The sequence below is a fragment of the Lissotriton helveticus genome, chromosome 3_1 (genome assembly GCF_964261635.1).
Source record: "Lissotriton helveticus chromosome 3_1, aLisHel1.1, whole genome shotgun sequence".
NCBI lineage: Eukaryota > Metazoa > Chordata > Amphibia > Caudata > Salamandridae > Lissotriton > Lissotriton helveticus.
In genome coordinates, this window is record NC_136061.1 from 1,648,964,741 (window position 1) to 1,648,977,249 (window position 12,509).

The following is a 12,509-nucleotide window of genomic DNA, read 5'->3' on the forward strand; positions in this document are numbered from 1 at the left end:
CCCCGCCTCCTCTGTCTGTCTGTGCCCTGCCTCCTCTGTCTTCCTGTGCCCTGCCTCCTCTGTCTGCCTGTGCCCTACCTCCTCTGGCTGCGCACAGCTCCCCCAGTGCACCTCAGCACAGCTTCCCCAGTGCACCTCTGCTCCGCCAGTGCACCTCTGCACAGCTCCCCCAGTGCACCTCTGCACAGCTCCCCCAGTGCACCTCTGCACAGCTCCCCCAGTGCACCTCTGCACAGCTCCCCCAGTGCACCTCTGCACAGCTCCCCCAGTGCACCTCTGCACAGCTCCCCCAGTGCACCTCTGCACAGCTCCCCCAGTGCACCTCTGCACAGCTCCCCCAGTGCACCTCTGCACAGCTCCCCCAGTGCACCTCTGCACAGCTCCCCCAGGGCACCTCTGCTCAGCTCCGCCAGTGCACCTCTGCTCAGCTCCGCCAGTGCACCTCTGCTCAGCTCCGCCAGTGCACCTCTGCTCAGCTCCGCCAGTGCACCTCTGCTCAGCTCCGCCAGTGCACCTCTGCTCAGCTCCGCCAGTGCACCTCTGCACCGCTCCCCCAGTGTCGCAACACCCTGCCCTTCTACACCGCGTGCAAGTCTACAAAGATAGGTATGATCGGCGGCCAGACTAGGGTGGGAACGGGGAAGCCGCGGAGAGGAGATCACATTGTAGGATAGATGACCTGAAGGGCAGTCCTAAAAGATTAACACTCACGACCAGGGGTCTGGTCGTTCGCCTTCAAACAAAGGACCGAGTGTAGACTAAAATCACAACAATACTCACCGACCGCCCCAGCCAGTGGCCGACCAGTGGCTAACCCAGGGCATAAATAGCGCGAGCCCGCACTATTTAATCAGGGAAAGCGTGTTTCTCAGCTAGGGGAAAACAACGTGAATAGGATTATTTCCCTGGAAGTGAGCCAGAGACCCGGGGCCTCAGATGGGTGGGGCGCATTGTAGTGCCTAACGGGTGGGCATGATGTGTAAGCTACGCAATCTAATCATGTGTACACTAGAGCGGCTGTGGTATGTGGGTGAAAGGAGAGCTCCAAGGAGTAAGTCAACTCGCGATGCTGAAGTATTCAGCATAGGGTACGTATCTCACATGCATTTCATTTGTTTTATAGCACTACCCAACCAGTGTAGGGAGTCAGAGCACTTAACATTACCCGCACACATTAAACACAGACAATGAATCAAACATGCTGAATCAGTCTATAGGAGATGTAACAAGACAAACCAGATAACAAGGTGTGGGAAAGAAATGCCTCCCTACGAGTAGACCGTATATTTAAGTGAGTTTGGTATGGCAATGCACCAACTCTGGACTCCAAACATACCACAGTGGTTGGAATTGGCATTATGAATAAGAATGCATTCCTATCCATGCTGACCCATTTTAGGAACGTTAGGGAATGAGAAAGGCGGGTGACAACGTAAGGCTTCGAACCTATAACTTGCGGGTTGCAGGCAACTCTTAGATGGCAGTTAATAGCGCACTGTACTACAGGCTGTTCGGTGTCTTCGCCGAGGCACAAGCCCGGGTCCCTGAATTCCCCGCGTAGGTACCGGTTAGAAGCATCCCCGGGCTGAGACAGACCAGGGCCGAGACCCCCCCCCACCCCGCAATGTTCTGTACCGCAGCTCCTGCAGACTCGCACCAACCAAGCCAAAGCTGGCGAGTCAGACACCATGCTGCATTTTTCGAACCCTTAAACATATTCTGGCCTTAAAGCCGCGCCGCAAGCACGCGGATATAACCGATCAAATGTACACAAGCTGGGCATACGCTAAAGTGGTTTCACGAACGTGTTAACCGATCTCACAAATATGCGGCAGGCAACATCTCACATGTAGATTATACTGTATGGCCCGGCCACGGGTAGCCTACCAACGTCAAAGGATGTGAACACCGAAGGGACCTACTAACACTGAAGTACCCCTGATCTGTAAAGGATCTCTAGAGTGCAATTCCCGAGTGCAACGCCGGCTAAATTGGCTCGCTGAGGACTAGCAGGCTGAAGCGTACACCTCGTCAATACACCCGATTGGGCCGCAACAGATATGCAAAGAGCCATGTACTGCAGGGAATAGGAATACTGTCGCTTGCGCATGGAGGAGCACGCTGCCAAACAAACCTGGGCCAACGGATGTGCTAAAGCCATCAATCTTGAGCCTAGCACCCCCTCGCAGAAGCGTAGCTGAAATGAATTGCGCCGAGAACTAACATTCCTCATGCTGCTGCTACGAGGCAAATTGAGAGCACCCTACCCCTGTACCGCCGTGAGGCCACCCCATGCCCCCCAACACCAAGTGCCGGGTATACGATGCACCCCGCAAAACCGCACCCCATAGCACGATGATGGCACTGAGCCGCATACCCATTACTCAAAACACACTGGCACTGCTGGGTGGAGCGGGGGGGGGGGGACGAGGGATGGAAGGACGGACACCAGGGCGTGCGCGCCAGGGATGGGACTGTACCGATCTGCAAACCGAACGCGCATTGCAGAAACGCAAGACACGCATCACCAGCACGCGACGTGTGAGAAGCTGCAAACACCCATGCCCCTCGGTGGCGGGGGCAAGACTGCCAACCCACAGCATGGCGGCGAGGTCCCAGGAAACGGAGGCCACCTGAAGACAATGTGGACGGCCCGGGACAAGCCAGGCTCGGCGGGAGCCCAGCCGCAGCAATCTGTGCGCAGTGGGCACGAGCGAGGCTACTCGACACACACAACCCCGCTGCACTCCAAACACACCACGAAAACCCCCCCCACGCCGCACGAGGCCCCGTCGGGAAACGAACCACGACTCGTGGCAAGCACCACACCCTGCATCGGGCACCTTGAACCATACGTGGGCCCACAGCGAAATGCCCCCGGAGCAGGACCCCACAAATCCAAACCACAGATCGGCCAAATAGGCGATGAACACAAGGCAATACGGCTCAATAGGACTTCACCATGCACAGAAATCACCCCTCACTCGCAATCGTAAACCAACATGGCGACAAGCAGCTAGGGAGAGGCCACCGTCCGGCCCCCGGACGTGGAACCAGGCGACACACACCAGCCAGACCCTGCCCGACCGGAGCATGCGGAAAAGGTTACTGTTGTGCATTCAACGTTTCCTTCCCCAAGTTACATAATTTGTAATGATTGATGTTTGCTTCCACACAAAGCATCTGCCGAAACCCGGGATCGAACCATGGACCCTTGGATTATCGTTCTAACGTCCTCCCAGCTGAGCTATATCGGCCGCGTTAACTTCCCCAAGTCTCTTAACTTGTAATGATCGATGTTTGATACCACACAAAAATTCTGCCGAAACCCGGGATCGAACCATGGACCTTTGGATTTTCGTTCTAACGCTCTACCCATTGAGCTATATCGGCCGCGGAAGAACAAACACAGCCGACCCAGGACATACTTCCGGAGCACACCGGCATATTCAGTCCTAAAACCGAGCAACCCTACATGCGCTTGCTGAGGGGGAGGGGGGGGCGGACATGGGGGACCGCTCAGCACACACAACCACCCGGCCTCGGAGGCCCGGGATGGGCGCCATGACCGATACCATACGCCACACAGTCCCCGATCCCCTCACAAGTCTCCAAGATCCTACATCCGCGCAATAGCTCAGGCGCGAGGCCCCGACACAAACGCCTCGCAACAGGACCGTGGAGGAATAGTTACTCCCGTCACACTACAGGGTTGACAAAATGGGCTCAATCTTTTAGCTTTGACCGCTGGGAGTGCCCGGTCATTTCATAGATATCCCTTTGCCATTTCCTAGACCGCGAGACAACCAAAACAAACACCGAGGGACAAAGAAACGAGCGGACACCTCTCATCCCCACTCACCGTAAACATAGCAATAGCAGCACGTCGGATCTATAACATCGACGCAACATCAGACCTCAGGACGGCGACCCGAGGAGAAGGAAAGAGTGTCCCGACGTGACCAAGAGTGTCCCAACATTGTACCGCGACGTCCGGAGCGGCAAACTCATCTACAAAACAAGCACCTATGAGGACACGGGGGGGGGGGGGGGCGGGAGAGGACACGGACGGCGGGAGGGGGGCGGGAGAGGACACGAATGGCGGGAGAGGACACGAATGGCGGGAGAGGACACGGACGGCGGGAGAGGACACGGACGGCGGGAGGGGAGCGGAACGGACAGCGGGAGCGGGGCGGGAACGTGCACAGGACAGCGAGGGGGGGCGGGAACGGCGCACGGATAGCGGGAGGGGGGGGAAGGATCACGGCGCACGCATATTTCTAAACAAAATGCTCCTTACCTGATCGCCTCGTGGGAACTCGAATCTTGCAGCCAACTCCAACAACAAACACTTAGCAAAAGAAGAAAACAGGCGGACTCCCCCAAAAAAATAACACACACCCACCATCGTGATGACGAACAGAAGTGGGTGGAGAGGGAAAAAAGGTCGGGAACGCCCCCGAATCTGGTCCGGCCTTGACGGACAGATCCGGCTTCAAATGGCTAGCCTCCATTTATGGAGCTAGCCAATGGGAGCCGGGGGACGTTCCCGAAGTCCTTATGGTAAACAAAGGATTTCGCCTGCGCCGAAAAGCTGCGCAGAGCGCAGCCTTCGGCAGGCGAAACCCAAAAAGTACCATGAAAGTAAAACAAACAAAGCAGAAGAAACAATACTGTATAAGAAGCAAACACAATTACGAGGGAGGCCAACCAATGGTAAGCAAGGGGCTGACCCACAGCCCACTGTATTAATATTGTCCACAACAGGTCTTCAACAACAAACAGCAGATAAATATATTTGTGGGCGAGACATGAAAACAGTGACTGTGTTAAAAGAAAAAAAGCTTTGCCGTCTAAACGTCTTCTGCCTTGCATTACATCTGAAAGCTCTCATATGAACCTAAGCAGAGTTGAGCTGAGCACTAGAATATCAGGCGACGTTTCCATGAGGCATGTGTCACTGGAAGGCCCGGGACAGAGTCAGTCATGTACTCAGAGAAGTCAATCACTCTAAGGAATTAGGATTTCTATAGCACAGGAATTCACAACATGCAAGTGTAAGAACTAGGGAAGAGTCTGACATATCAGACGTTCGTCCATTTGGTGTTACCAAGTTACTTTATTTCTTCAAGTTATTTTTAAAAAAAAGACCCAATGAACCAAAAATGCCTTTAGAGAACGTCCTACAACATATGCAGATCATCACCACCATTCAGCCTGTTATCCAGTTTGCAGTGGCCGACTCACAAGCTTGGATGTGCGAAGGGGGGGAAATTTGTTCAAAACACCAATATTATACCCTGTGCTCTTCTCAGACTCGATGCAAGCTCTCTATACACCGGAGCATGCTAATCCCACTCTCTCCACTGCAAAGGATCCGTATTTGTGTGTGCTGCCCTTTCTTCATTGAGTTTATCCAGTCTCCATCAGAAAAGCACCCACACTGCCAACGTAACCACTGGTCTGTCTCGTTGCTTAGCCTGGGGTGTCCAACATAGGCTCAGGAGGGCCTGCATGATCCAGGACAGATTTTTAGAATAACTGGCTTTGCGTTCTAGTTATATTTAGATTCGTTGTAGGCAAATTTACCTTACATGGATTTCATGAAAATATTATAGTTTACTGGCACCTATATAGTGGAGCATGGATGCTTTTTCACCTGGACCGAAGTAGTACAGTCTTGGATTACGGGTATTATTTAACGAAGTACCTAGCTCTCAGGTAAGGATATTCCATGCCCCAGGCAAGATCCGGAAAGAAAGGAGAGTGCTCAGGATGAGATGAGGACTAAGAGAAACAGTGAGAGTCCTGGGTCATCAGGATCTGAAATGGGGAAGTATAGGGTAACCATGGAACGTCCCGTTGGTATTGGGGTCTGGTAGGTCGTGCTAAGTGCCTGGGTCACGCAGTTACCGTTGCCGGCTCTTGTGGAGAGTTGGAACTTTAGGGACATGGTCTTCAAACTTTTTAATTCCAACCCTGTTGCGAAAATAAAAATATTTCGAACGTGCTTCCCCCAAAGCCATATTTTCTCACAATTACTATCATGAATACTACATTTTGCAAGTAATCTAAAACGCTGTAAAGCAAGGGCATTCTAGTGCAGCTGTGCCAACAAATAGACAAACGTCAACATTCAGGAGTGCATTTGAATTGATCCCAAGAAGATTGTCTTGTGTCAGTTACTGCAAGGATGACAGACCTTTTAAATGAGATCGGAAGTAGAAATGGGTAGGGAGTCGGGATCATCTTTTAAGAAACGTCCCAAACTGTTGTGTTCCTTTTTGCACATACTAAACCCAAATCACGAATTAACAAAACTTTCCAAACGTGAGAGATTAAAGGAATCATAGGGCTAGAAGCGTTTAATGATCGATCAAGATTTTTTTCTTTTTTCAATGGTGACTTTCTCACGCTAACTTTCAAAATATTTCAAAAATTGCAATCATGATCCTTTATTATTTTTTAAATCACGTTTTCCCAAGGTATCTTTGCAAACACTATTGGTCTACCTGCTACAGCCTTCAACTCCCCTGGACATTCCTTTGCAGCCCCCACTCCCTTAGAGGGAAGCAAGATTTGATTAACAGGTAAAGATGATAAGTAGAAAAATACCAAGAAACAAACAAACAAGAGGATAAAATACAGTGACAAATGAGAGAGGGAGTCCAACTTGAAAAGAATGAGACTGGAGGAGAGAGATTGGCGCGACCCAGCTGCTTACTTTGAGTCCCAGGCAATTTAGACGCACTCTTCAGGGACTGACTAGGCCGCAGCACCCTTTACCAGCTCTGCATTTGCCCACAATGTCCAGTCCGCCCAGTCGAGTAGAGCTCACCCCTCGCTCATGACGGCGGATCCCAGTGCCTTCTCATGCCCTCACGGCAGTGAAGGCAGCTGCAATCTCATACCACCGGGTTCTGCCGGCTCCCTCTCCATCCGCTCCGATATCACCGCACGTTACTGGCGGTCGCCATCTTGCCGTCTCAGCGTGTTTCCAGGCCTCCAAATTCTATCGCCTAATTCTGGCACCCCGATGCCTGTTGTGGGCGTCTCTGGGTCCAGAAATAATCTTGCCATGTTCCTCCACCAATATCCGCAGCTGAAAGCGGCAGATGTGCTCTGTTTGTCTGGATCGTGGTCAGATATTTGCTCTTAGCCAGCAGAGCTGCTTTAGAAAACAGCCCACTTCCCACCTGCTCACTAGCGCCCCGCCCCAGCATATTTAGGATTTGCGACTGTGATTGACTCTGTGCCTCTGCCAATGGCTCATAAGTATCTCAGACATCCACACACCCACTCACAGTATCTCAGACATCCACACACCCACTCACAGTATCTCAGACATCCACACACCCACTCAAAGAATTACTGAGTGGGGCAGTGAGTGAGTGTGAGTACCTGAAAGGTGGATAAACAAGTCTGAGTGTGTCTGCCAGTGGGTGTGAGAGTATCTGACTTGGTGTGTGAGTGCGTGTAAGAGTTTGAGTGCGTATTTCCGTGAGTGTCTGTGTGGGTGTGTGACTGGGTGTATGTGTGTGACTGGGTGTATGTGTGTGAATGGGTCTGTGAGTGTGTGACAGTCTAAGTGACTCTACCAATAGGTGTGACAATGTCTATGGGGCTCTATGAGTGGGTGTGACTGTCTAAATGGGTCTGTGGATGGGTGTAAGAGCGTCTAAGTGAGTCTCTGAGTGGGTGTATGAGTCTCTGACTGGGTTTGTGAGTGTGTGTCTGAGTGGGTCGGTGACTGTGTGTAACAGTGTCTGAGTGGGTCTGTGAGGTGGTATAAGAGTGCCCCAATGGGTTTGTGAGAGGGTCTAAGTGAGTCTACCAGTGGGTCGGTGAGTGGGTTTGAGTGTCTCGGTGGGTGTAAGAGTGTTTGAGTGGGTGTGTAAGTGAGTGTTTGGGTGTCTGAGTTGGTCTGTGAGTGAGTGTGACAGTGTCATAGTGGGTGGTGTGAGTGGCTGTGTTTGATGTTTGAGTGGGTGTTTGTGTCAGAGTTGGTGTGTGACTGGGTGTATAAGTGTGAGTGGGTCTGTGACCGGGTGTAAGACTGTCTAAGTGAATCTGTCAGTGGGTGTGACAGTGTCTGAGTGTGTCGATGAGTGGGCGTGAGAGTATCTCAGTGGGCGTATGAGTGTGTAAGAGTGTGTGTGGTGTATGCCCCCCAGCAGAATTTGCAAATCCACGAATGAGCCATGCTGAGCGTCACAGCAGGTTTGTAAACCCTCAAAAACATTGGGGGGCGACGTTTTGGGGTATTTTTTTTTAACTCCTCATGGGGTTCCCCACAGACCCCTCTTTTTGCACCCATGGGGTCAGGGTGCCTCCACCCTGACCCCTTATACTTCATTACAACTGAATTGTTTCCAAATGGGGACCGTGGAGGCTGCAACTTTCTACTCCGGTTGCGACCCTCCAATTACGTCGTCGTTGGTGGTGCATGGTTTTGCGCAGATCCCCCGCAGGGCATCCATGTTCATGGAGATCTATATTTCTTTTTTGTTTAATATCTCAAAAACTACTGAATGCATTTACACAAAAAGCACGCTTTCTGGACCAAGATCTAGCTTTCTGCCCAATTTAGTCTAATTCCGTTTAGCGGTTTGGGCTGTAGTCATCTAAAACCTCGAGGGGATTTAACATGGGAAACACACCCACTACCCTCCCCCCCCCCCCCTTTTTTTTTTCCTCGCCCCCCCCCTCTTGACGGATCACCCTGAAACTTTCCATGCACGCCTAGACAAAGTGGGACACTTTTTGGGGGAAAGTTTTGTGAAGATCCTTCATACGGCATCCGAGTTAGAAGCAGGGTAAAAAAAACGCTTTTCCTACGAAAACTAGGTCTTAATTTTAACCAGGTACTGCCAACCGCCAGTACGAGATATATACTTGGCTTTGTCATAGGCACTTAGTAAAAGCTCCCTTTCATAATCTTTTATGAAAAGTTCTGGTCATAAATAAAATGGCAATCTTTTCTTGTGACCCAGATTCCCACTCACAACTTAATCTAGTGTAAAAGCACAAGGAAACTACCGTGTCAGATTATTTAACCTCATTCATTTCTGGCGGATGTCCTGACCCTTATCTGCTTCTGTTGATCCAAAAGTATTGCACCAAAGGTGAACAATGCACATTTTTGTTTAGAAGAGGGGTTTTAGCCACCCAGGAGATGCAAGTACACACCTTTTGTGTTCAGACTTTTGAGCTGCATGGTGTTACACATGGATCATGTTAGCAATTTAATAGTAGTTACTGGTATGCAGGTATTGTATATCAAAATAACGTCATAACTTTCTTCATGGCAAAACTCTACTTATATTTAAAATAAAGATAAGTACATCACTTGTTAAAAAAGGAAGAGTTGATTTGTAAATAGCTTTTGCACTTCATAACATTAGATATTTGATTTCAACACGGGACAGCTCCCCTGGTGCTGTCTAAAGGCTCAGAAATGTAGGTTTGGGTCTTTTTCTTGCATGGTATTGTTCTACCATTGTTGCAGGCAAGCACAGAGCAACATGGGCTACACTATACAGTTGTATTTCCTCATTTTTGGTAGACAGTCCAACAGTCAATGTGAACAAACTACAATGCAGTGCACTGAAATCCGACCATAACAGCATAATGAGTAGTGCCTCAGAAATAAAACTTCTAGCATACTATGGAGTTACTTACCTTGTATAGGTATATCATTTATAAATTACTTAGTCAAGGGTTGCCGGTAGCTCGGCATGTCGAAGTATCCAATGCTTGTTACATTTAAAGTATTGCTTTGGATGACTCCGGGGAAATTAGAAAACGCTTGAGGGCATCTTCAGCATTAATTCCCCTTCTTTACATTGGCGCAGAACAGATATTGGGGTTTATGTCGTCAGTTTGATGGAGCAAATATATCTTAAGAGGGCTCCAAATATCCCTGAGCTTGGATGATGGAGGTAACCAGTCAGCATGCAGTTCCCACTGTTCATTACAGTGTACCAAGTCACTCATCCATTGCTTGAATTTGGAGGCTCTTCCTCTACCCTGGCGACAGGGTTTCTGTCACTTTGCCAGTAAACGGCGGTGCACAATAAATGTGTTCATATTTTGCAGTCTGCCTTTTTGGACAAGGCTGAGAATACCTCCCTCCAGTATTTCAGCATGCTATTGCTCAGCCCTGTTAAGTGTGCATTTGGAGAGCTGCATCTATCACAGTTGTCTTCTCTAAAGCCAAACCTAAGAAGAGGTTCATAGAATGAATGAGTAATGGACAATTCGAAGCCTGCTACTTGAAGACACCATGCATGTTTGGGAGCAACAAAACTGCCACGTTTTATCCGATATTTCTTGCCCAGCTCCCCCTTCCATTTTGGCCGTGCCACATGCGCCGGTCTTGTTCCTGCACAGAGTGATAGAGATTGGTTATTAAGTGCTTAGTGGTGGTAGCATCCTGCAATCTTTCCAAAGTCACAAAGGGGGCTGGCTCTGCAGGGAATTCCAAAAGGACAAGCCTACTACTACTACTATCACTACTATTCAATTATTAATACAGAAAGATACTTAAATGATTGTACGGCTTGCTACCCGTTTATTCTTTGAGGATTAGAAAGGTGCTCGTTTATTTAGATTTCCCCATGTCCCTCGCCTATAATTGGGACATAGCTTTCGGTTCGTATTTGACTTGTAGTAGAGGGTGATGTGTCTGTATGAGACATGGTGAGTAAATATATCTCGGATTTACTCTCCTACTTAGTTTGTCCCATACCGTATTTGTGCATTTGCCAGTGGCAGGGTCACTCAATATAGTTAGCAACATATGATGACCATTTTACAACTCTTGTCCTTAACCAGGATTGCAATGGAATAGGGGCCACTATCTCACCGGTGATATGAGAACAGAGATAAACAGTTGACCTAATGCCATTTGCTAGGCACCTGTTTCAAGGGTATGCTTCTGGAAAGGTGAAATAGCCTGCTAGCTATTTACCTCTTCCCTTTGAAAAAAGATTACTCTGAATACAAAACTCCACTTTTGCTTTCTGTTAGTGAATACAGATTCTCCTGCACCTTTCAGTATTTGTGTAATGTTGATATTCAGTGTTGGGTCTGAGACGACTCTTAAGGTGTGACTTTCATGATTTGTCCAGACACTCTGTGATACATAAACAACATATGTTTATCTCCTAGTGTAGCTAATTGTAATGTGACTCCTTAAGGGGAGGCGTACATCAGTTTTATGTTTGTTGAAGAAAATAAAGAATTGCAAAATTTTGAATACATTCTAGGAAAATGCATTGCTATGCCCAAAGTGATGCTGTTGTACCCAGTACTACTAGTTGTAATCAGTTTGTCTTAATATGGACTGCAAATGTAACTGTGTCCTGTAGTTTAACTTTGGTTTAGTGCAGTACCTTGTCTGTGAAAAAACAAAATTGTTTCTTGTGCTGGAAAAATATTTTGTTAAATGTTTGTTTTTTGACAATAGGATACTGTTCGTTTGGGATCTCACTGACGAAGTAACTGGGCAAAGGTGGTATAGTATTGTACATGGCGGCCCCTACATGTGGAAGCACCAAACCTGGAAGCGATCATGGTGCTTCAAAACGAAGGAGAGGTGCTGGTTCTTTTGCTATAGCATACTTGGTTATTTACAATGTGATCATGACAGCCGGGTAAGTTTATATTATTTCCAGTGTTTGATGGGTTTGGGTAATGTTATCTGTTGGGTTGTAATCTGAACTTTTGTAATGACTCGAGATTTGGACGCAGGCAAGTACCAATCAATGCTGACCATATGTGTTTGTTGTTGTTTGCCAGTCTATTTGACATCTGGTTTTTTTGTTTCATTTACATGATGTACCGATGTGCATTTCCAAAAAACACTAACTTTGAAGTTTACAGCAATTTATTTTCTTGTTGGCAGTCTGAGAAAAGAGAAATTATTGAATTTCTAATGTCACTAAACACTTGATTCAGAACAAATAACTTTTAACCATTCATATAGGTGCCCAGCTGGCTCTACTCATTTGAATCAGGGACTAATGGGTAGACTTTGAATTCAGGAAAGGAATAAAAGCTCAGACTGTTACAAGGCCTGTGTGAGCTCTCAAGAATAATTTCTCCATATCTCCGATATTCGAAGTAAAACTTTTCCAGCATTGTAATCTCACTCTCGAATTTCTTGATGACTTGAAATAGATGTTACACCTGTATCTTTAAGACATTAGTGTCCACCTTTTGTAGAAGATTAGAGTCACTGACAATTTATTGGGATATAATTTCCCTGCTTCCGCTCGCTGAAGAAGGAAAGTCAATTGCTGAAAAATCTGGTATGGGCCATTGAGCATTAGTTAATTGTGTATGTATGTTTTCTTCATCTTCATATTGCATTTTTATTTCAGTCTCAGAAATGGTAAATATTGTATCAGCATGGAGTCTGAATGACAAGTTAACCACCCAAGCAGGATTCACACACATTGATCATCATTGTCGCCATGCTGCATTGATGAGAAGCTTCAGTTTCC

The 12,509-nt window shown here is 48.1% G+C and overlaps 1 protein-coding gene across 5 annotated transcripts in view; it reads left to right on the top strand.

Annotated features, from left to right (window-relative positions):
- The window catches only part of HACD2 (3-hydroxyacyl-CoA dehydratase 2), a 162,158-nt gene that overhangs the window by 46,769 nt on the left and 102,880 nt on the right, over window positions 1-12,509 (top strand). For all 5 annotated transcript variants that reach the window (XM_078682405.1, XM_078682409.1, XM_078682407.1 and 2 more), the window contains exon 2: window positions 11,471-11,657. In XM_078682405.1, the coding sequence (XP_078538531.1) occupies window positions 11,533-11,657 (125 nt within the window). In that variant the 5' untranslated portion in view covers window positions 11,471-11,532. The remainder of the gene's footprint in view (window positions 1-11,470; window positions 11,658-12,509) is intronic.